At 42.8% G+C, this 25,938-nt stretch overlaps 1 protein-coding gene across 1 annotated transcript; it reads right to left on the minus strand.

The window, feature by feature from the left end:
- Window positions 1-12,187: 12,187 nt before the first annotated feature.
- On the minus strand, window positions 12,188-23,282 carry prpsap2 (phosphoribosyl pyrophosphate synthetase-associated protein 2). Its single transcript, XM_071896805.2, has 11 exons — window positions 23,194-23,282; window positions 21,116-21,276; window positions 19,654-19,706; window positions 18,546-18,612; window positions 17,988-18,160; window positions 17,422-17,537; window positions 16,663-16,718; window positions 16,059-16,207; window positions 15,282-15,352; window positions 14,827-14,973; window positions 12,188-14,492 (listed from the first exon to the last, which is right to left on the minus strand). The coding sequence occupies exons 2-11, from the start codon at window positions 21,196-21,198 to the stop codon at window positions 14,334-14,336; spliced, it is 1,074 nt and encodes a 357-aa protein (XP_071752906.1). The 5' UTR covers window positions 21,199-21,276; window positions 23,194-23,282; the 3' UTR covers window positions 12,188-14,333.
- Between the last annotated feature and the right edge of the window lie 2,656 nt (window positions 23,283-25,938).

Here is a 25,938-nt window from a genome sequence, read left to right on the forward strand (position 1 = left end):
ACCCAAATTTAGCATGAGTCAGACACAGTCAAACGTACACACACACACACCACACACAACAAGGAAAGGATGGGGAGAGGGAGAGATGAAGCAGTGATTGAGATGCAGAAGGCAGAGAGACGGAGAGAAAGAGCGAGAAACAGAAAATCCATTCTTCTTATCTGAAGTGACTGAGAGGCAAAAGGCAGGGAGCAGAGAGAAGGGGAGGAAAGAAGCAAGACGGAGAGAGAGATAGAGAGACGGCGATATACAGCGAGAGACCCAGGGACATAAAATCTGCCAGTGCACTCGCTGCAGGAACGGAATAAGGCTGATTGGTACGAACAAAAGGACAACTAGTCAAATTCTTCACACGCTGGTGGTCGATTCACCTGTGAATTTTTCATTTGAACGATACTTTAAAGTGAACAAGTCAAATTGGTTTGCCAATGGAACCGAATCAAAATTTCAAAGACAATTACCTGCCTGGGTTGGTAATGACTTAAATGGTGGTAGGCTGCTCTCCCAAAATGGACATAATCAACCACTAAAACTCCTTTTTCATTCGTTCATTGTCGTCATTACGTGACACCCAATCAGCACACTACTTTAGTTGCTAGCGTACGGGTTAGCAGCTCAGTTAGCAGCTCAGTTGGACTGAAGGAACCGGAGTTGTTGGCTACAAAACAGTCATTTTTACAAAGAAGAATCAAACGAACCAGTCCTGAATCGATTCACTACTGTTGGAAAGCGCAAAAGAATCGAGTTAGTTAAAGGAATTGGTCGTCCCACTTCTATCGTACACCAGGCACCAGTGCGTGATCATCTGCAAATGGTTGCAAATATCACATGCCTTGTAGGAAAATGTCTCCATTTCCTTTCCCGGTTACTTGAAGGCAACCTGACTTTTTGGAGCAAATCCGGGCATTTGTGGTTCAGTCGGGTAGCTGGAGAAAATCACTGGCCCGCTCCGGACAGCATTAGTATTATTAGAGGCCTGGAAATGTAGTTTATACTGGAGTGATTCAGTGATTTCTGTCCTGTTCCAGATCAACTTATTGGTGATTATTACAGAGCGTGCGTCACTGCTGGTGTAGTAGTTAACTAAGCAAAACACCTATACTGTTTTTCAGTGAACTCCTAGATCCTCTGTCAATTCTAGCGTTGTTCAAATCGATGTATGTGATTCATAAATTACAAATGCTTTGCGCAGTTGTTCGACTGTGGTTCATTTTCGGGCAAGTTTGCCTTTGTTGTAAGTATACCACCACCAAGAGAGAGAGAGAGAGAGAGAAAGAGAGACAGTCTACATCTGCACTGTGAATGTGGGCCGGTCTAACACAGACAGAGACACCTGTTCTGTCAAACCTGTACAGAACGTGAGTCATGTAATATTACTTCAGCCCAAACTCAGCAGAAAACACGCAGGAGGAGACTTCATTAGTACTTCTCCGCTCAATATCTGCATACGCGCACACACACACTTAATGCAAATCTCCCATCCAGTGAAACGCACCCACACACACACACACACACACACACACACACACACATAGTCTTCATGGAAGTCTTTATTTGGAAGTGTGAAGGAAGTCTGATGGCTTTATTTTTGTGGATGATTAGACTGTAGGATAGTGGTGGCTCTGTCTCAGAATAGCACACCACACACACACACACACACACACACACACATACACACACACACACACACACAAATTTAAATAGAAACTATCTCCTCTCCCTTAGGCCATTTATATGGAGATGAGAGACTTGGTTACCAGGCGGACACACACACACATACACACACACACACACACACACAGAGTGCCACCAGGGCTCATCGTAACATCATCCATTCAGCTGAGCCCTCCAAGCTCATCATAAATGATAATGCCAGACTTCCAGTCAGCCTCAGGGGTAGCAATAGAGACAAGGATGACACAATGGGCCCACTAAAGCAGCCTGGCGCACACACACACACTCACACACACCCACACACACAAAGCGGTGACTCAGCCCTCTTCTGGGTCTCTTCTGATCCGTGGACAGCCCTTTGGGTACCTCAACTGCCTACCAGCTCACACACACACACACACACACACATAGACACAGGCAGACAGGGACCCTGCAGATACACAAATATGGAGAAAGGAGACACAGAAGAAGAGAGCTGTGGGTGACAGGCAGTATAGAGAGACAGATATTGCAAACAGGGTGAGAGAGAAGGTGTCTGCGTGTGTGTGTGTGTGTGTGTGTGTGTGTGTGTGTGACGTGGGGGCGGGGGTTAGACAAGACATCCTCTGATGTCAACAACTTCTGACACATGACGTGAGCCGTTCCTTAATTAGAGCGTTTTCATGCTAAGTCGGGAACTGCACTGTTAGCCCGTGTGGCGCCGATGAAAGAACACACGTGTCTGTTGACATTTTCTTCATGTGACACCAGCTGACGATGAACGGCGATGATATTAACTTTCATTTTCACTCGCTTCTGTTCTTGTCTTCTCTTTAACGTCTGTACAGCAGCGTAATCTTCCTCCGCTGTGATAAAGTGTAGCTGAATTGGCGTATTGTAGCGCAAAGCTGGTGTCCTTTAAACAGCTGGAGACCGGCTTCTGATGGCTAAAAATAAAATAAAACTATGAACAGTTCCTTTCAGCTATAGTGGAAAACTAGTGCACTTTTCCATGGAGTGAATGCAGTGGGAATTCATCAGTTGTCACAGCAAGAAGCATGTGGGTTTGAGTCCCGGGAGTGGAGGGGGAGCAAACTTGTCACATCCATGTCTTCTTTATTTAGTTTGTTTTTGGGACAGCAGTTCATTTCAAGCTAGGTTTGTATGCTGAAATAATGCACAGCACTGGTTATGTACCATACATAACCTCCAAAAAAGGCTGAAAATACATAAAATAAACAGAGAGAGGCTTGCCATGTAGTTGATTGTATCTATATTAAAGGATAAGTTTGGCGATTTTGGGTCTATATATAATTTGTCTCTTACATATCTGTAGTACTTGGACCCACAGAGAATACTGGCTCCAGAGTGAAACGGTGAGCTCCTTCGCCTCTTGCTGCTAACAATGAGACCACATGGGGTTTGTCAAAATATCTCAGAACAAGCCATCTGTTGGATCCACAGGGGAGTTGAGAGTAAACATGACACAGTTCCGCCATTACGCACACTTGCTTTTTTGGTAGCTTTTTTTGAGATATTTTGACAAACCCCCTTTGAACTCAGTGTTAGCAGCAACGGAGCTCACCATGTCTACTGACAGCTGTCTCTGGAGCCAATATTCTCTGTGGGTCCAAGTACTACAGGTATGTAAGAGGCAATGATATATAAGTCCAAAATCACCAAACTTTTCGAAATTTATGCCAACATTTCGGTCTGCAGACCTTCTTCAGGATATACAGAATACTATAGTGAGTGTCTTTAAATATCCATGTGACAGGGAGTGATACATTGAAATCACCTGGTAACATCAGCTATACGTGGTGGTTCCTCTATGAATAAATCTCTAAATTCAAGTAGAAGTATGTACAAATACATTTACATAGATAATTCCTACACTGTCCTACCAAATATCCCATGAGAATGAAAACATCCCTCCCTGTTCTCATTAAATAGGGCAACTGCACAATCAATTATCAATAGATTTTCGATTCATTTTCAATGTAAGGACACTTCATTTTGTCTTCTTTTTATTTCGAAAAGCGACAGATACCGTCAACTACATGGCAGGTCTCGAGTCTTTTTCTTTATTTCATGTATTTGTAAAGCAACAAAAAACGACTCGACTCTTTTTTTTTTTCTTTTTTCCTGGACTAGGGGAAAGGCCAATGAATCTAAAGCACTAAAACTCGTGGCGGCAGTGTGTTTGTTCACCGGCAGCAGGAACGCAGGTTCTCCTCACCTGGCTGCACAGTGTGTCTGCTCTCCCCCGGGAGTAAAATGTACAAAGCATCGTAGATTCAAATGCTGACTACTACACAGCGATTCCTGCAGCGCAACACACTCGTGGTCTTGTATACACTCGAGGCCCCCGCGGTTCATAATTCTACCTGACAGAGTGTCCAATAAACTTTAGAGGGAGAATACAAATGCGGCACAGGAGCAGACTCCCTGTTCGGGTGAAAAAAAAAAAAAAAAAAGTCTGAGAGGAGCCAGGCGGTAAGAGCAAGCACAATCCCTGCTGTAGTAAATAAAACAGATTGGGGAAAATACTCAGTAAGGACTAGCTACACCTCACCCAGGTGAAATATGTGTCTGGATCCACAGTGAGGGAGCAGAGAGAAGGGTGTGAAAGGTGCTTTGCATATTTCACAGGTCAGTCAGACGCGTGCAGGCTTGCAGCGGCTTCTAATTGAGGGAGTTCGGTGCCAGCTTCAAATGTCGAACCTGTTATCTTATGTCTAATTGTTATCTGTTGCGTTTGCTGTTTTTTGAGGCAGAAGGGAAATTCCAGTGAACTCTGCTGCTGACATGGCCAAGTATTGAACCTGGGAATGAATCTTGTTTTTAAGATCTGTCTCTCTACAATACAGCCAGAATTGGATCAGTTTCCCTTCGATTCCATTCAGAGAGTGGATTCAGTCAAAATCAAAGAACAAAAAATACATATGTTTTTGTATTTATTCAACTTGTTTAAGTTCTTAGTTCTTCAGCAAATTAATGAGAATTAACTGTCTTGTTGGGATTAATGAAATGTCATTTTTTTATTTTAGTCGTTTCATTCTGTATTGACTGAGTTCAAGGGGAATGAACGTCATCTGGGGGAAAAAAAGAGGTCACAATACTTAAAACACATAAAGACTAACGACGATAAAAGGAGAATAATCATCTGATTGTGGGGAATAAAGATGAGAGATTCACCATTATGTTGAAATATTGAACTACTAGCATACTACTGGTGACATAAGCATAAAACTCCAAACCTCCTATATCATTTTATCCCCTTTATACCATTATTCACAATAGAGTGTTAGGCTGGATTGCACCAATATGGGTTGACTTTGATCTAAGATTAGTGACAATCACTATTATTTTTAGTAAAATGGGGTTTAACACAAGTAAACCTACATTTAAGATTAATTGAAGCTGTATTGCACAATTTAAATTCATCCTAGTAAAATAAATCAAAGATTAATTGTTTCAACCTAAATCTAAATGATATGAACCAAGGTTGTGGGTTATTATTATCCACCCTACACTACTTTGTGCTATTAAATTTGAATACTTTTTTTATACTGTTTGATCAAGCACTTCAGGAGGACAAGAAAACAGACAACACGCCGTCAACAAGGATGATGTGTGGCTTCAACTGGCAGAAGACTAATGGATCAGCAGGAGTGGAGGAGAGGAGAGGCAGAGAGAGTTCTATCTCTGTTGGAAGAAGATGAAAGCAGAGGCATTTTCATAAAACTCAGCCGGGTTGAGTCTGAACTCTCAGTTTCCTCCATCCACTTCAAAAATGCTGCCGTCTTGAAAGTTACACCACCAGAAGTTAGCCCCTGCTCAAAGTTAATCTGGGTTTAACATCAAAACTAAACTGACATTTAAAATAAGGTTTAAAAGACGGTTTGGTGCAATAGAACTTATTGATAAAACATGATTTAATCCAGTGTAAAATGAATCTTTGTTGGTGGAACCCAGCTGTCTTTCTGCACAGTATTGCCTCTGGAATCCTTTTAACTCTATAGGTGACTGGCTTCTCAGCCCTCGGCTAACTAATGTTATATTGGCACTTTGTAAACTGGGTTACACCTGACTTTAGACCGTGGATAGTAAACTCTGCTCTGACATATAGAGACCGGCCCTGGGCTAACTGGCACAGCTTGAAAAGCTTATGATGTATTGTCTTTGTTACAATTACAAGTCTGGGAAGCAAAGATGATCTTTTAAAGCTCAAGTGCTTTGAGGAAACCCAGTCCCACGTCAGCAAGGATCCCATCAGCACTCACTGCAACCAGACAGACAGACAGAGACAGACAGAGAGACAGATAGACAGACAGACAGAGACAGACAGAGAGACAGATAGACAGAGAGACAGAGAGACGGAGACAGACAGAGAGAGAGAGAGAGACAGACAGACAGACAGACAGAGACGGAGACAGACAGAGACAGAGAGAGAGAGAGAGACAGACAGACAGACAGACAGACAGACAGACAGAGACAGACAGAGAGACAGATAGACAGAGAGACAGAGACAGACAGAGAGAGAGAGAGAGACAGACAGACAGACAGACAGAGAGAGAGACAGAGACAGACAGAGAGACAGATAGACAGACAGACAGAGACAGACAGAGAGACAGATAGACAGACAGACAGAGAGACAGATAGACAGACAGACAGAGACAGACAGAGAGAGAGAGAGAGACAGACAGACAGAGACAGACAGAGAGAGAGAGAGAGACAGACAGACAGACAGAGACAGACAGAGAGACAGAGAGACAGACAGAGACAGAGAGAGAGAGAGAGAAAGAAAGAAACAGACCGACAGACAGAGATAAAAACAGAGACAGAGAGAGAGCCGCGATTTAGATCTGTTCAGACAGAGCAGCAGGGAGGGACCTGGAAAGGAGAACTTAAGGCCAACACACACACACACACACACACACACACACACAGCCTCGTGCATGCACACATGCAAGGTTAGGCACACACACAAATGCATGGTGACATACGTACATGTAACACATAAATGCACACATAATATACAACACATACACGCGTGAGGAGTATGCCTGCAACGTGTATGGACACACACACACACACACACACACACACACCAGTCTCAGCCCCACACCCTCCTCTGGCATGCAGCTGATTGTTGGAGTGGCATTTAATTAATCCTGTCAGAAAAGGTTAAGAAAAAGGAGAGAGAAGGGAGGGAACAAAATTAAAGACATAGAGGAAGAGAGAGACTTTGCAAGGCAACTGAAAAACAATTAAGTTCCCAGTGGTGTTCACTAAAGCATCGCATTGCACACAATGTACTTCTCTACACACAACACAACTCACAAACTGCTAAATATGAGATGTGATTGCATGCAAAATGTGTAATATGACGCATATGAAGGCTGGTGTGGGTGAGTGGTGATGATGCTATAAGCTTGAGATATGATCTAATTCATAGTCTGGTAGATATTGTAGATGTATTACAATATTTTCAAATCATTTTCAGCATTTCTCTTCACTTGAATGTACTATATACTGACATTTCAGATAGTCTCTGGCTGTATGTGGGTTAGGGTTGAACCTGGGTGGGGTAAGTGAATGGCAATCCACTCCCTTTGCAACTGTTATCAAGCCCTTGAGCAAGGTATTTAACCCCTAACTGCTCCAGCAGAGCGGCTCAGTTGCCAACAGGAGAAGACTTGTTGCACTGGCGTGTGTGTATGTATGTAACAGGGTGTTGCAGGAAAGAGAACATGCCTGCTCAGTCAGTCCTCCGTGGATGAATGAGGGTTTCAAAAATGTCTTTGCATGTGAGCTCTGACATGTAAGTAAATCATTGGCTTACAGGACAATATAGGAGTAATGAACTGATTCCTGCACAGTGAAAAACATCCCCGCCCCTGATTCTCAGTTTGACTGGGACTGTGTTGGGTGGAGACGACTAAAGATTTCAGACGGAGTTTGTTGTGTCCACAGGAGCTCAGACACCTGGATGTGGTGCTGAGGTCGCTGGAGGGGCACTTTAAAGGGGCAATAGGTACGAATTTTACTGGCCCAGAAGAAGTTTAAACAATGTTGTTGCAATTCCTACTGGTTGCCAATAGAGGTCGATAAAAGTAGTAATAGAGTAATAGACTGTAATAGACTGCCCTTTTAAAGGAATAGTTCACCCCAAAATGAAAATTCAGTCATTTTATGCTCATCCCATGTCAGCTGAAACTTCTGAAATATTGAAGTTTGTAGGACGACCAAACACAGAGCCAGTTTTAGAGCGTGGTTCCATCTCGGCCTTCTCCCAAACTATTGAAGTAAATGGGGCCATCTGTTTACAGCTAAACAAAAAAAAAGCATGAATGTCTCCAAGCAGCTCATGCAGCATAATCCAAGTGCTTTATAGCCAAATGATTGCACCGTACAATCTGTACAACCTACAGAGCAAGCAGAGGACTGTAGGGTATAGGACCAGAGCACTGTCAATGAGGACAATATCAGAGAAAATGAGGTCAATACTGGACTTTTAGAACCACAGTGCAATCGTTTGGCTACAAAACACTTGGATTATGCTGCACAAGCTGTTTGGAGAAAATTCATGGACATTATATGCCTGGAGCTGTAACAAGATCTCCCTTTAACTTCAATAGTTTGGGATAATGCTGAGATGGACCAGCGGGGGCTAACTCACTGTGTGTTTGATGGTTCAGCGGACTTCAATGGAGTTTCAACTGACATGTGGGTGAGTAAATAATGACTGCATTTTCATTTTGGGGTGAACTATTCCTTTAAGATCATTTGTAATAAGAAACGCTTCCAGTCTCTCTTCATGTCTGTTAGCATTGCAGAGTTACTAATTCTGACCATATTTCCGTCTTTTACCTACTAAAAGTTGACATGGTTAATACTGTATCATGACGGAAATACATATTTGAGGTGCAGGTGTCCGAGAGGTGACCTTCATTGTAATGTGTTTGTGGCGGTCAGGAGTCAGTGATAGTGAGTGAGTGAGTGCAGAGCGGAGCAGCGGAGACAAAGACAGGACACACAACAATGACCGGTGCTTTCCTGTGGAACAATACTACCCTTCCTAACAACTGCTCAGGGCCACTAAATCACTTTACACACACACACACACACACACACACACACACACACTTCCCCTCACTCTGAAACGTCTCGATACTCACTACTCAGACTTTATCGCCATCTGCAGGCCTTCAAGTGTCATGGACTCTTAGACCAAGCTGAACAGCACTTACCAAAAAGTAGTTTACAGAAAGGCATATTAAAAAAATTATAATAATACACAATGGGGACATTTCACGTTTAATACTTCTGTAATTAAATCATTCCCTATGGGATACAGAAGTTGCATGATGCTCCAAATCCTTCACATATAAAGCAGCAGCCATATAGATTCAGTAATGATACTGTCAGATGTTCTTGATACAGAAGATGTGATATTATATATTATATTATATTCATGCTATTTGTGATACAGCCTGTTGGAAGACTAATTCCTGTTGGAAGAAGTATTTTTTGCATAATTACTGTTATGCAAAAATAAGATATGAAGTAAATAAGTTGTTTTTTTGTCTTCCATCTTGACAACAGTGGAAATAAGTGTTCTAGGGTCAAATATAAATAATATGTTTTTTTGATCATGTATTTTTCTATTCCCCACATCAAATCAAAATAATTTTTTAAAGATACATAAACAGCACAATGCAACCTCTATTTCCTGGTGGCCAAGAGAAACACAAAAGCAAAAGAGGAGAGTCACACTTCTAACTAAAAACAGAAGCACCAGGTTTTCAATCTCGGTTTCTAAAGTCATTTTGCACAACAGCCTCCCTCAGAGGAACGCAGACAGGAACATTTGGTATCCGTCTTATGGCGGCTCTTAGGGGATCGGATCGCATGAGTCTGGCTTGCAGGAGCAGTGGATGATGCTCTTCTCTTCTGGGGGGAAACGTTGACAAGGATGTTCAGATATCAAGGGACAACAGACAGTCACACAGTCACCAGAGAGACACTTCACTACATTTCAGCAAAACAGTGGAAAGGAGTTTTTTGGTGGTTTTTTTCCACATTTCTCAGAATTCTGACTCTCTGTGGCGTTAGTCATAGACTATGTGTAAAAAGAACAATTAATCACTGAGAGTCTTCCTTTTCTGGTTCATTTTTTTTACACTGTTGCTGGCATAATTACAACTGCCTATGTAGTTCATGTATGTAGTTTATTTTGTGCATTTCATATTCTGTTCATGCATATTAGCAGCAGCAGGGATCTGGACAAACCCACCTAAACTCAGTAAATACATAAATCTTTATTACATAAATTCATAGTACACTTTTGACTAAATAGTACCAAATAGATGTCAGTTACATAAAAATACATTATTTTAAGGGAAAAAAACATAAAATAGCCTAATGTTTTTCTGAAAATATAATTGATTTTTGTTTGTCTTATGATGATTACCCAGTGGATCTGTTTCTACAAGTATCCCTGAGGGATAGTTAGATCAAAAAGACAAAGTGTTGTGTTTCCCTTGAGAGATGTACGGAGGATTCGTTCATTAGGAGAAGGAACAGATGAGCGGAGAAAGTCGGGCACTAAACTCATCAAAAACCTGATTAAATGGGAAAACTTTAAGCTGAGTGGGTGTTTAGGATGTACTGCAGCTAAGACAATTGAAAAGCCACAATTTTGACACTGACAAAAAACAATCCTCGCTCTTCAAAGTGGTTGAATGGCATTAAGAAACTCTCTAACCGTAGATTACCTTTCTGCAGGAGGGAGAGGAATCTGTATAAGATGAGATATTTTGAGTCAGTATAAGAAGTGAAGAGGTTTGAGAGACTTGGAATGCATAAAAAATGTGTAATAACATGTGTAATATAGTGTAATAACACAATAACACGTTAAACCACATCTGCAGCTTGTATTCAGTTGTATTCAGATGTAGAGGCTCATGTGATGTTTCAGTTATTATGACTTTTTAATGCGTCAGTTTTACCAGTCATTAAAATATTTATGCTAATCACCACCCATTAACTGTAATGAGTCTAGTATTTTTTTTAGTATTTAATTTAAGTATTTAAGAAGACAAATCTCAGCTACTTTATTAGTTGACAACTGCCTCCTCTGGCACACATTCGTAATACAAGTCGATTTTGCCGAGGATTTTCACACTCAAAGAAGGCATCTCTCTCTCTTATACACACACACACACACACACACACACACACTCCTTGAGCAGCTGGCTGGTCAACCACAGAATCTGTTTCTGGCTTCTATGCTCGTAATTTAGCCAGCCACTATGAGTCACAAACGGTGTCAGAGGAAGAGTGACATCCACAGAGCGACAGTCTGACACTCTTGAACAGTCTTGTTTCTTTTTTCTCACACTGGTTCGGATTTTTCTTTTCAGGTCAGCACTTTGAATCACAAAGCGCTCGGTGCCCAGTTCCTCTTCATTGCGTATTCTGCTATGTCTGTGCCCTAAATGCATGTCCTTGAGCTCTGCTAGACCAGTTTGCCTTCTCAAGTCATTTACTCTAGTATTTGGTCTTAAAACCTTAATTTTCTTAAAACAAGTCAAAAACTCTGCCCCGATGAGGTGACTTTTTTTCCACTTGTTTCCAGTGCAAATCACTTTTTTCAAGAATTCTCTTGAATCTAGTGACATCACGATTCCAGTGATCTGCCTTGTTTCAAGATATTGTATAGTGTTATACTGTGTAAGATGCTGTCTGAGCTGCATCCACAATCTTGTCAAGTCAAAGTCAAAAAAATCTTTATTATCCCAGTTGGGAAATTTGGTTTGCAGCTAGCATCACATAAACACACTCGGGACATTAACACAGAACATTTAAAAGACACTCCGAGGGTTGATATTGTAGGGTGGTATTATTAAGCCCACCAGCTGTTTGTCTGTTCTGGAGATAGGGTGCAAAGTAAACCTCAGACAAGGCAGAGCTCAAACAGTGTCTACCTAGAAGTCTTGATGTGGTGCACCAAGGTATTTAAATCAACCAAACCAAATGTCACAAAGGATGGGAGCCGTCAAGTCCTTCATGTTTAGCTAAAGCGATGTGTCTGACAGCGTGGGAAAGGAATTTAGGACAATGAATATAGTAGCTGTGAATGAAACTCAACATATAATACCAACGTAAGGCACTGGAATGAGTTTCCAGCTCAGGTAAATTGGGGTGGCTACAGCCAATAGACCGCAGAAGACTAGAAAAGCAGGATTGTGTCCGTACAGTTGCAGTGGCAGTGAACGAGTGGCACTCTCTCCTTTCTCAACAGCTAGTGTCAGTGTATATTCAGCAAGGCACTCAATCCACAACTGTTCCAGAGGAGCTGCTCCCACGTGTGAAGCGGGGCAATGTTACAGAAGTCATAGTGCCAATTAACAGACGACTTTGAAGAACTCTCTTCAATATCTAGGGTCTGATAGTTTCCAAAAGCAGTTTCTCATCACAATCACAAAGCAACAAACCACGAGAAAACAAGTCATTCTGTACTTTTTATAGATCATTTATTTATTCATAATCAGTGCTGAAAATAAATACAAAACATTTTTGGAACACATCTGGTACGGTGACAAAGACCTGCTTCAGTCAAGTTCTGATAGCCAGATAAAGTTTCACTACTTACTATTCCAGCTTTAGCTGCAGTTTGTAACTTTGCATCTCCTACATCTGTATCTGTATCTCTACATGGCCTGTTACCCAAGTGTCTAACGATCAAGGATTCATTTGCCCATTTCCAAATGATTAAGGACCAGCTTCCACTCCTAACCTCACAGCAGAGCTGCAAGGACATTTTAATAAGCAATATTTGTGTTTAAACATGGACACATGGTGCTACCGCAAATTTATAATTTAAAAAGATTCAATCATCTTTCGCAAAAAAAAAAAAGTTAATTTATGCATTTCTTCAATCCAGAGTCCTCCAGCTGGAAGGGACGTGCTTGTGGCATGAATATTTATACTAGTGCAGTGCCCGTTCAAAGCATGCCTGTTCGGAACGGGCCGATTGCTTGGCCTCCGGTATTGTTGCTTGCAGCTTTCTCGAGAACCGCTCATCCAAACAACTTCACACTCAACGCTGCACGTCCTTGGGTCCCCAGCAATACACCCGCCAGGTGTGACGTAGATCGGACGAACGGTTCTCGAGATATGCGAAGGACACACATACAGACAGAGATTCCTTGCTTTATAGTATGATGAAGAGGCGTTGACAAGAGCATTGGTTTGCTATGCACTTTCACAGCTGGAATATGCACATGATGTTATACAGATGACCAATGAATACATATTCCACAAGTGCACTACCACACTACAGATAGAGGGAACACTTTCTCTTCACTTTGTTTTTGTTGAGTGGAAATTTCAGCATGAAACTTTGAATTTTGGTAACATCAAATTAACAAATTGCTTCTGAATGACATTTTTCATGTGTTCATTTCAGTCCAACTTCAGCAATAAGAGATGAAATGACAGCTCTGACCCCAGATCAGCATCTATGGGCACGTCTATGGCAACTACGCATATGGCCGGCCGGTAGGACTATAAACTAACTAGCACTACACAGCACAGTGGCTTAAATATCAGTAGCACATTTCAGACACAGCGTAAAGAAACAAGAGTATTGACACAGGCTTGGACTCTCCCTCAAGTTAAGACCCTGTATATGCACATGCAGGTGCACACGGAAGCACACACACATATACATGAACATGCACTCTCACAAACTCAACCCGAGTTAATTAGCCGGGAACCCGCATATATCTGGATTAATTACTAGCGCCACTATGAGTTAGTTATGTTAGCTGAGACACAGTTGTGTATAGGAGTGGGGAAGGCCTGTGTGTATATGTGTGTGTGTGTATGTATGTGTGTAGAAGGCACTGGCTCTCTTTTATAGTACAATCTCCTTTACTAATGCATCAGAAAAAGACATTAATCTGCACATCCTGTTCTAACACATAGATTTAATGTCAACATGAACCATTCTATGGAAACGCAATGTACTCAGACTCTAAATGACCTCTCTACATAACTTGTAAAAAAATATAGACGAGATGGAGAGGTAAGTAAAGAAGAGAGAGAGGGTTTTATATTGATTGGAGGAGAGGGCAGTCATTGGCTTTTTAGTCTGGAGGGGAAGGGGTCTGGATAGGTGGGCAGTAGTCCATTCAGGTCCATTGAGGACACAGGTAGATCAGTGTGTGTGTGTCTGTGTGTGTCTTCAGTCATGTTTTATACTAAGCTACAAGTTTATCTTGTGTGTGTGTGAGTGTGGGTGTGTGTTTTCAGTCGTCTTCTATGTTAAGCTACAATCATAGGAAAGGGTTAGTATTTAAATTTCTGTTTCTTCAGACCCTTACATTGTGATACAAGTAGGACATGGATATTGGTGTGTGTGTGCGTGTGTGTGTGTGTGTGTGAGAATGTTCATGAAGTCATCCACTAAACTGCAAAACCCGTAGGACAAGTCGATTGGCATGTAAGCTTCTGTGTGTATGTGTGTTGGTTCAGTCATCCACCACTATGCTGTGGAAGAGTTATGACAAGGCAATTGGCGTGTATGTTTCAGTGTGTGTGTGTGTGTGTGTGTGTGTGTGTGCGTGTGTGTGTGTGTGTGTGTGTGTGTGTGTGTGAGGACTTGTTCAGTCATCCACTCCTATGTTGCGGAACAGGTAGGACATGGACTCTCCGTTGTGGATGCGGCGGATGGCCTCAGACAGGATCATGCTGATGTCAACCGTCTTGATCTTTGGACACTGCAGCTTCTGCAGCTCGTGGGGAATGGTGTTGGTCACCACCACCTAGGAGACGGAAGGAGGGAAGAGAGGGAGAGAGAGAAGAAAGATGAGAGTGAAGGGAGGGGATGAAAGCGATGAGGGGAGGATGAGGAGGAGAGGGAGGAAAGATGTAAGGAGTGAGGAGGGGGGTGTTGATGAGGAAGTGAGAAAGGGGGAGGGAGAAAGGGAGGAGTGGAGCGATGGTGGGTAAAGCAGGAGAAAAAGGAAAGATAAGGAAAGGGAGTAACAGAAGAAAAGGAGATGGAGAGAAAGCATGAGCTGGACACTAGAATGTTGTTAATGTTAGAAATACTTCAGAAGTAGACACACACACACACACACACACACACACCCCTACCTCATCAATAGCGGACTCCTCTATGAACCTGGGGGCGTCGGAGGAGAGGATGCCGTGCGTTGCCATGACGAAGATCTTGTACGCTCCCCTCTCCTTCAGCGTCTCTGCTGCCGCCACGAAGCTGTCTACATCATCGATGATGTCATCCTGCAGAACAAACACAGACCTGTCTAAAGCACACTTATCATCTTCAGGGGTCCAGACAGTAAAGGCAGCATGGCGCCCTCTAGTGACACCTTGTCACCCCAGACATTGGTTATGATTTTGTCATCAATCCACTGAAGAGATTTTTGCTCCCCCACAATGAAGAGGAAGGTAAGTGACACAGCTGATCTATTTAAAATTAAACGGTGTTACTCTTCGTGTTCACACACAAGGCATATCCACACATCTGCAGTATGCACATGTAGGTGACGTGTTAAACTGATAAAAATGTGTGCGTAGCTTTCTCTCACCACTATGATAGCGATGCGGCCTCCTACATCTCCTACCACAGTGATGGGAGGCTTCTCTTTAGGGATTAACACTGGAATAAAGAAGAGAGAGCGAGAGAGAGAGAGAGAGAGAGACAGAGAAAGAGACAGAGAGAGACAGAGAGAAAGAGAGAGAGATAAGCTCAGATAATGCATTTTCATGTTTTCACTGAACCTCTGGGGATCACTGAGTCATAATATTGGGCTGTGAAAATTCCCCACTACTGCCTCTAGGTGGCAGCGTCATCATAGCTGATGCAATGGGCTAAAATTGAAGCTGAACCAGGATTTATGGTCTGATTCATGATTCATTTTTCTAGCTGGATGTGCAGCTTTAGTGAGGAGCCACTGCTCAAACAATATAAGGGAAACACCACTGTATTCCATGTATTATTATTTGCTCTGGTAGAATCAAAAAAGTCTGTATATTCACATTACATGCATGACATGTTGCATGACAACCAACCATTTGCACTGGTTTCATTGCATATCTTAGGATCTGTGTGTGTGTGTGTGTGTGTGTGTGTGTGTGTGTATATGCGCTCAATACGGCCAGTTAATGGATTTTTCCATTTGTCAGCAGTTGAGGGCTACTTCTGCAGAGTCTTATTAAATTTAGGAAATTGTTGATTGATTTGTATGGGTGGTCTATGATAATGTGCATCTTAACTACATTGTATCTTAGTGCCGATGTGTGTTGGTCACATGGTATATCTTTGCTGATGTGTGTGTGTGTGTGTGTGTGTGTCTATATATTACATGGTATCTCCATGCTGGGGTGAATGGCTCCGGTGGTCTTGACGGTGGGCGGGGAGTGTCGGCCGTCCACCATGTCTGACTCGGCGTCCTGAGCCTCGCCGTGGATCACTGCTATGCCCAGACGCAGGCGCTCTGCAAACGACTGGGCCCTGCACACACAGACAGAGAGAGAGACTCGTAGGAAACTGCAAGTACAGTGGCTGTGTAAAAAAAAAAGAGAAGGATCCTAGTTTTTGTCTTTACGTTGAGAGGGTGTCACTTTCTCAAAATCCACATCTTTGGAAAACAAAGACCAAAATGATTATTTTCCATCACTTTTAAAGGGTAAAGTTAGGTGTAAGGTCCCAGTGAGATAGGGAGGAAGAGTAAAGAGGAAGGGAGGGAAGGATGGGAAAGGATAGAGTGGTGAGAGTAGGGAAAAAAGAGAAACAGGGGGAGGGAGAGATTAGGGTTAAGTTTAGGTTCATCATTCAATTATTACTTGAAATTTATAATGAGTTACAGCTTTACAGCTCAGCAAAGCAACAACCAGTTGAAGGTAATAATATACAGTGTATGTATGTAAAATATAAGTATGTATACAGTGAGTGAAGAAAGAGCCTACCTCTTGGCAGACGCTGGGGATTTGGCCACGATCACAGCATTTCTATAGTCAGGGATCTGGAGGTTCATGGAAATGAAAACTACAAATGAATAGACAGATTCAGTTCCAATTTAATGTGTGGTAGTAGAGGAGGTGTGTGGGTGATGTACTGTAGTTGTGCTCCCAACTGAATTTAAGAACATAGTAGTGGATTACCATGATGATCACTATAAAGTGCTGCTCTTTTGATGTTGCAAAAGCACAGTGTACAAATTATGTTTGTGTATGTTTCTAGGGTCAGAGAGATAACGGGACACCAATATAATTTGACAGATTTGTGCATCGACCTACTATTGCTGATTATGATAAATAACTACCGATTTTGATTTGTATGCTGTTTAAAGAAGAAAATTGCTCTCAGATACTCTAGCCCTTGCTTTTTGATTCAAAGAGGCTGACACCAAAACCTGATGTTTATTGTTGATGTTTTAGATTTTTTTCTGCTATCAAACTGCACTGTAATTGCACTGGAAATATCCTAACACAATGTCACATCATCTACATTTGGTCAGTTATCCGGGGGAATAAGAACAATGTTAATGTTTTAGGGTGGATATTTCCTTCAAGTACAAAAGAACATAGCAACGAATCCAGTCATCTGGATTTGTCTTTGAAAACTTAACTATGTGAGCAAGCAAAGGCTAGGAAGCAGATGTTGAAATCCTTTCTTGTGTGGGTCCTATTGTTGGTGTTGGTGTGTGTGTGTGTGTGTGTGTGTACCTCCTCCTGTATGTACTGCAGCAGGAAGGGGGAGGCTCTCAGATTGTCCACTGGGATGTTGAAGAAGCCTTGGATCTCCTTCTGATGGAGGTCCATGGTGATCAGATGGGTCAGACCTACACAAACATGTTGAGTTGGACTGAATTAATGCTGGCAGTTACCATGGCTGCGTGGTTACATTTTACAGCAGTGCGCTCACACCTTCACTAGCTGCCATGATGGACACACGCACTTTTCATTTTAGCCCTGTGATCATGTCGTCCTATTTCACCGATTCACATTCCTTGTATGCTAAACACTTTGTGAATAAAACGTATTCTCTGCGACTTTGTAAACAAATGAGACCATGGTGAAGACTAGCCTGTCTCTCATGCCAGTGGTATTGTTAGTGCTGGTGTTTTACAAAATTAAGACCACATTGTCCATAAATCTTGTTGCTTCCTGTTGCAGAGGATCTTTGCTTCTTCAGTCAAAGGTTTTCTTTCACTTTACTAAAGAGGGAAAACATGTTGGTTAATGCGCACGTTTGTCTGTGTGTCCCCTTTGTGTCTCGTCACCCCCCTTACCAGCTTTGCACATCATGGAGGCGATGAGCTTGGAGACGATGGAGCCCCTCTTCCTCATCTTACACTGCTTGCTGTAGGGGAAGTAGGGGAGGACGCCCGTGATGCTCCTGGCACATGAAGTCCTGCACGCATACACCATGATCAGCATCTCCATTATGGTGGTGTTCACATCCCTGGTACAGAGGGAGGGATGGAGAGGGAGAGAGAGAGAGAGAGAGGTGGGAGAACAGGGAGGGGAGAAGATAGCAGAGAGGAGAGGAGGGAGTGGACAGGAAGAGGGAGCAATGGGAGAGATAAGAGGGAAGGAAAAAAGAAGGGGAAGTCAAGGGATGAGCAGAGGGAGGGAAAAGAGGGAGAGGAGGAGGAGAGATGGGAAGGAAAAGAGAGGAGAGAGATGGGAGGAGGAGAGGGGAGGGGGGAGAGAAGGAGAGGAGAAGAGAGAGAAGGGGATTAACACGAGGAGTGAGATAAGTCACAAGTGTCAGGAGAGAATTGTGTGTTGATTATTTGAAATTTTCAATTTTGTGTGTGTGTGTGTGTGAGTGTGTTCTTTCGTACTTGGACACAGTCTGGATGACAAAGACATCTTTGCCTCGCACCGACTCTTGGATCTGTACCCGCGTTTCTATGGAAACAAAGAGGACGTGAGAACCAGAGAGCAGCAAGCACACACACACACACACGCACATGCACACACCCCTTCCACACCACAAAGCCTGTCAGCTTCATTAGTGGGCTATCTAAACCCTTTATGCCTCTGACACAAACAAACCCATGTGTGCACAGACACACACACACACACACACACACACACAGAGTGAAACTGTAGAAACTGGCATTCCAAAAATGTGCCTCCCACATAAAAGAGTGATTATAAAACAAAATGCTTCCTAGCAGAGCTGAATATACAGTAGAAATACAGAGACAGAGCAACAGAGACAGACAGGACTGCTGTCAACCCCGGTGTTTGTTGTGAAAACCTGTCCAGGTCTCATGGGTATGTTCTCAACTAGGCCGTGTAAAACTTTTTTTCAACCCAACGACCCCACATTTCATCGTTCATCTTATTGGTTTTTTTCCCCTTTAATCATTTGTGAAGCGTAACATAACATCTGCAATTTGTTGGACACTTTTGTCTAAAACACCTTACAGTACCATGACTACATACTGTACATATTTTGTAATGGTGTGTGTGGGGGGCGCAGTGGGAATCGAACCTATAACCCTGTCAGTGTTAGTGCCAGGCTCTATCCATACAGAACCAACCACACAGTGTAAAACTGCTTTGAAAAGAGCATGAGAAATATTTGCATTAGCATTATCATTTACTAAAGGTGCTTGCTGACAGCAGGCGCAAACCACAGGCTCAGCTGCGGCAAGCAATGCCATGTACATTTGTGTGGTATCCTAGGAACGAAACCAAAACAGAGACAGGGACTAGGCGCTCTCACAAATTGTAAACAAAAATGAACACCTAATTTTTTTGGTACACCGGTATAGAGGCGTCATACAATTCAGGTTATTGAGTTTTGCCTCGAACTCGATGGCTTCTGCTAGAGAGGTAAATGAAAAGACCATCAGATAATTGAAATCCAGCCTCCCTCTGATAACAAAAAAAAGTGATGCTGGTCTAACGCTGGAGGTTAAAGGTCAGGAGTCATCTTACCTCTGTTAGGTTCCTGGTACACCTGCACCTTGCCAAGCTCCACCCCTAACCGCCTGAGGGCGGGAGGGAGGGAGGGAAGAAGGGAGGGAGGGAAGAAGGGAGGGAGGGAAGAAGGGAGGGAGGGAGGGGGGCAGAGAGAGAGAGAGCTTCAGATAAGTTAACATGCTGTGCTTTCTCTCTCTCTCTCTCTCTCACACACACACACACACACACACACACACACACACACACACACACACACACACACAGCCTGGAAACCTCTCTACCTCTGTGTGAGAAGCAAGGCCAAATACTCTCTTTGCTCTATAAACATTCACAGATTATAAACATCCACTGACTCCAATGTCCTTGTGGAGTCCAGGACCATACCATGTTCAGTTCCAGCACGTTTTGCACTTTAACAATGGCTCTAAGTTAGATATTACATCATGAAACTTTCTAGCTGTGGGTGCAATTTTCCAGACGCGGGGCGCCGCCACAGCTAAATGAATGTAAAGGAAACATATAAATACTGTCAGGTGAGACCTTGTTTGTCCAAAATCACAGTCACATTTTCAGGAGCTACGAAAAGCAGTCTTTTTGAGTTTATCCAAAGGAGATTGAAAGGGTTTTATAAATTTTCTAAACCTACAGAACACCATGTAATAATCCTTCAACTGACGTGAAAACATGAAAATCACTAAAACTTGAGCTGCAAGGTTTTCACAAGACAACTAACAAATAATAATTATACTTATTTTACGCTTATTCTGAATGGTATCATTTCAACAACATAATTGTTCCCCTTGGAAAATCTTTTTCTAATTCTTAGCATTGTATTGTTGCGCATTTTCATTATTACTAAGTTACTTGCAGTCACAGTGAATCACTTGTTCAACTGTTTGCACTTATCACGAGTCACTCTGTCCAAGAATGTTAAACGGCTGGAATATATCAAATGTAAATGAAATCTTCAGGTTGGTAACAGTTTTCTGCAGGAATAAAGATTGGCTGTCAGGAAGCTCCCTCAGCATACTTACTTAACAGTACATACAAAAAACATACAAGAACTATCAACAAATTAATCAATGTTACACAATGTAATATTAACTTAAGCAGCTAAGTTAGGTGTGTTCTGTAAATTATTATTTTTTCTGGCTTTTACTGGTGTTCTACTAAATAGTATGCATTTCCAAGTGTGAGAAACAACCAGTGTGGAGCTGTTTACACTCCTTTTCTTACTGAGATAAGAGGTGGCATGTGGGTTTGTTTACTCCAAAATAACCAGTTGTGCGTGTGTGTCTTTGTCTGTGCGTGTTAGTTTCTCAGTAACTGGGTCCAGTATTCATTCTATACTCCTCTTGCCCAGCTCTCATTGTGTTACCTAGTGTGTGTGTGTGTGTGTGTGTGTGTGTGTGTGTGTGTGTGTGTGTGTGTGTGTGTGTGTGTGTCCAACATGTCCATCCACGCCTCCTGTACTCACTCGGCGATCCTCTTGCCCAGCTCGCGGCTGGAGGGGTGTGAGTTGGCGGTGAAGATGACCAGGCCTCCCTTGGTGTGGTTCATGTCTGTGGGGTCTCTGCCGCTGCTCTCCCCACACTCAGGCAGTGGATCCCTGGGCACCCACGCTGCGCTGAGCCCTTCCTGCAGTGGAGGCAAAGGGGCAGAGACAGATTGACTGATCCTATTCTTGACTGATTCTATTTCTGTGAAAACCAAGGAGATGGACCCACTTCAGCCTATTTTAGTTCCTTAGAAACCAATGTGTCAACTATTTGGCTTGCTGAGGCATCCCTATGGCAGCGGAAGTGGAGATCAAACAGGAAACACAAAGTTTTTTCTTAGTCCTTGAGAACAACCGATAACAATAAAATGGTGAAGGAGAATCCAGAAACAAAATTCATCAGCCATACTTAAAGAATAGGGGTGAATGAGGTGAGCCCTTACTATCACAGTGTGGGGGGGTGGGGGTGTTAATTATAATAAATAAAACCTATAGGTTCCCCTAGTGAATAAAAATGAACAATTAAGAAGAACTCGAAGATGAAAGTCTGCAGCTAGCACAAATACCCACCAACTACAAAGACCTGTCTGGTAAAAGCACCATGTTTCGCTATGTGCCCTACCTGTGAGCGTAATGAAAGTGAGAACACACCAAGTCCTTTGCCTGAAATGGCAGTTTACATCCACACTGATAACAAGCCACAAGCCTGTTCAAGCCGCAGTGTTTCAACCGCTCTCAGTCCTTCTTGGCAGTGTTGAAAAGCAGCACAAACTGCTGTAAAATGCTCTTTAAAACAATCAGTGTCTGAGTCGTTAATCAGTCGAGAGAGTACATGGCATTCCCACTATGACAAATATGTTATGCATTCAGCTTGTTAACTATGAAACCTACTGGGTGAGTGAGGGGGAAAAAACACTACATCCCCAGTCCCAATCACTTTCAAACTATTTACCATTCACTTCAAACAACCGGTGCACAGCCTTCTGTCACCCTCTCTATGAAAACCATAACAGTCTCTCATTCCACATGGATATTTTGCGCCTAATTTGCCCAGGATTGTTACTCATTTCAATGTGATTTTATCTGCCACTGATGACCCTGGTAACAGATGACCAGGCTGGGAAACTGACACCAGCCACCTGTCAAATGCTGGTTGATTTTAGCTGTGGCTGGTAAGTACCAGTAACTTTGGCAAGTAATCATAAATTGACTGGAGAGTCGTTTTCATTCTAAAAAATCATATCTGATAAATAGTGAACGTGGGTTTTAAATTGTGAATTTTAAATTTCAGTCAGGTGGATAAAAAAAAGTTTGTCTTCTGACATGCAGATGACATCGACCTGGTTTTCTCTTTGTTGTAAGAAAGGCTTAGGTAGCAGTACTGCAAAGCAGTGTGTGTGTGTTTTTTGCTAGAAAGGGGGAGGGGTTGACGAGCATAACACAAGCAGCAACAACAAAAGGGGCTGTACTAAGATACCACATGCAACCATATGCAAGCTGAAGATAACGTGCTGCTTGAAATAATAAAGAAACGGTTATGGAAAGAATAGATAACGTATTTACTACTGAGTAAGGCATTTATTAGGTTTTCACATTTTCTTTTAGGTGGCCATAAAAACGTCTTGGTGGGCCGCCTATGTTTTTAATGGGTTGGGGAAATACAGCATCATAACTCAGTGTTGGACAGTCACGACGTTAGCTTCCTAGTGTTGCTAGGCTAGCTGCACTACATGGGATTATGCCGTTACGATGCTCAGATATTATCCGTGCATGGTGAACAAATTTGTCAGGAAGTTAAACTGTGTGAAGAAATTGTGGTTTTAAATATTTATTATCCAAATAACCGAACTACCATCAATTTAAATTAACGTTAACTATTTATAACATCATGATATTAACAGACGAGTGCTAGCGTTAGCTTGCAAGAAATACTGTTACCAAGGCTCATGGATGCGCGAATTGATTTATCTTGCCTAGGAAAACAAGTTTCTCTTTGAACCCAGGGGGAAAATATTTCGCGAGTACAGAATAAAATATATCACAATAAAACTCCTCACCAGTTTGCGTTTTGGGTCCGGTTACAACCTGCAACCAACGGTATTTGAATAATACTAGCTCCCAGCCCTCCTCAACCTGTTCCTCTCACTCCGACTGTCTGCAATGTACAAATTTAATGGACGTACAGCTTGACCAATCAAAGATCAGAGAATAGATGCGCGGAAAAGAGGGAGGGTCTTATGTTGCATTCGGGTGCTCCTTCTAGACTTGTACACAAGTCAATTTATCGGGATATGAGCATTTACTGATTACATTTTTATCATGTCAGAAAAGGGACAACTGAGATTCAAGGGTACAAGTTTGATTATAAATGTAAAACCTTATTTCTTCAGAATTTTTACAAAACCACATATACACCTATTATCTTGTTGAGTTTGTCTCAGGTTATGCATGAACAAGAAAACTGTGTTTGTAGTTCCTCAGAGCCTTTTTTAGAGTTGTAAAAATCAGAGTTCAGTCTTAAGTCAGGTATCATGGAACCTGCCTGGATTTACCATTTGCATACAACTAGGCTTCATTGACTGCTAAGGTAAAACCTCCCAGTGGGAAAGTTGGAGGTTACAGAGTTTACTAATTCTCGAGGATTACTTGAACTGGCGCACTACAGCCTTTTAATTCTGATCATTCGAAGGTGAAACAAGACTAAGTGCTGTTTTGTGTACTTGCACTTTTTGGAGTATTTTCTTGTCAGTAATTTTACTTTGGTATGTTTTGACCTCAGTATTGTACTTAAATCATATCCATTACATTGTATACATTTGCAGGCTTGCCATAACAGCCATTTCAAATAAACAGACCCTGATGTATAATCCTGTCAGGTTTGAATAGTGTTCTCATATTCAGAACATCTGTATCAGCAGCTGCTACCTAGTCAATCCTGCCTTCCTGTCTTGTGTTTGTGTGTCAGTACATGTGTGTGTGTGTGTGTGTGTGTGTGTGTGTATGTGTGTGTTTGTGTTAGAAATGGTTTGTAAGTGTCTCAAGATATTTCTCACCCATGATTTCCCTCAACAAAGACTAAATAGAAGTGCTCATTTTTGAGACAGACCATCCGTTTGACCTTTGTAAGAACTGAGCCTTGACAGATAAAATGACCATGACCTAGGTTATGTTGGTAAGATGATGCTCCTGATATTTGACAGCTTTGGACACATTCACAAACTGGCTGTATCTTTAAAATATCAACTTTTCAGGAACTAAGAAGAACAACCTTGTTTTTAGCTTGACCACCATGTATTTTTCAGATTTCCAATGGGTTTTGAAAGTCTTACATAAGCACCAAGAGCAATAGAATTTATTCAACCCATAGAGCAGAATGTAAGTTAAAACAGGAAAATCAGCAAAGTTGGAGGTTAGTTTTCACATGATGCTAGCTGTACTACATGGGATTAGAAGGTTTTCACATGAAGAACATGTGAACACGCAATTCCTCTGTAGTAGTTTCTTCATTTTACATGAATTCACAGTAAAAAAAAATTTGACTGACATGGACTGACTGCAATGCAGGACTGAATTTATTTTTTGCAGAAGGAAATTCAGTCCTTCTCTGTTTCCTTGGCTGCACAGCAGCAGCTGCAGAGTGTTTTAAACAGCCAGTGGAAGAAGCGTTGAACTCTCTTCTTCTTGGTCTTTTTGGTCTCTGAAAAGTAAAACAGTACAGTCAGTGCCTCAGTTCATCTTGATGAACATAGCCATTAGCTACAGTGTGAACGGATCTGATGAAGAACTCCTACCTGATGTGGTGTCAGAGGATTGTTCCACCTCCTGCTTCTGCTCAGTGCCGACCAGGCTGCTGCTCAAGCCTTCCTGGACTGGAGTAATGGCAGGAGCTTCAGTAAGGAGACTCAAAGGAACCAGAGGAGCTTCAGTAGGGAGGGCCAGAGGAACCAGAGGAGCTTCACTAGGAGGGCTCAGAGGAACCACAGGAGCTTCAGTAGGGAGGCTCAGAGGAACCAGAGGAGCTTCAGACAGGCTCAGAGGAACCAGAGGAGCTTTGGTAGGAACCAGATGAGCTTTGGTAGGAAGGCTCAGAGGAATCAGAGGAGCTTCGGTAGGGAGGCTCAGAGGAATGACAGGAGCTTCGGTAGGGAGGCTCAGAGGAATCAGAGGAGCTTCGGTAGGGAGGCTCAGAGGAACCAGAGGAACTTCGGTAGGGAGGCTCAGCGGAACCACAGGAGCTTCGGTAGGGAGGCTCAGAGGAACCAGAGGAGCCTCAGTAAGGAGGGTCAGAGGAGCCAGAGGAGCTTCAGTAGGGAGGCTCAGAGGAACCAGAGGAGCTTCGGTAGGGAGGCTCTGATGAACCACAGGAGCTTCGGTAGGGAGGCTCAGAGGAACCAGAGGAGCTTCAGAAGGGAGGCGCAGAGGAACCAGAGGAGCTTTAGTAGGGAGGCTCAGAGGAACCAGATGAGCTTCAGTAGGGAGGTTCAGAGGAATCAGAGGAGCTTCAGTAGGGAGGCTCTGAGGAACCACGGGAACCACAGGAGCTTCGGTAGGGAGGCTCTGAGGAACCAGAGGAGCTTCAGTAGGGAGGCTCAGAGGAATCACAGGAGCATCAGTAGGGAGGCTCTGAGGAACCGCAGGAACCACAGGAGCTTCGGTAGGGAGGCTCTGAGGAACCAGAGGAGCTTCAGAGGGGAGGCTCACAGGAACCACAGGAGTTTCGGTAGGGAGGCTCAGAGGAACCACAGGAGATTCAGTAGAGAGGCTCAGAGGAACCACAGGAGCTTCAGTAGAGAGGCTCAGAG

The sequence above is a fragment of the Centroberyx gerrardi genome, chromosome 7 (assembly GCF_048128805.1).
Source record: "Centroberyx gerrardi isolate f3 chromosome 7, fCenGer3.hap1.cur.20231027, whole genome shotgun sequence".
Taxonomy (NCBI): domain Eukaryota; kingdom Metazoa; phylum Chordata; class Actinopteri; order Beryciformes; family Berycidae; genus Centroberyx; species Centroberyx gerrardi.

Excerpts from the sequence above, each read along its gene's own strand:
- prpsap2 (XM_071896805.2), bottom strand. The coding sequence starts at position 21,198 with ATGAACCACACCAAGGGAGGCCTGGTCATCTTCACCGCCAACTCACAC. Across the intron at positions 15,353-16,058 it reads CCCCAGCATGGAGATACCAT|TGTTAATCCCTAAAGAGAAG; the intron begins GTAATATATAGA and ends TCTTTATTCCAG. Across the intron at positions 14,974-15,281 it reads GCCGCATCGCTATCATAGTG|GATGACATCATCGATGATGT; the intron begins GTGAGAGAAAGC and ends TTTGTTCTGCAG.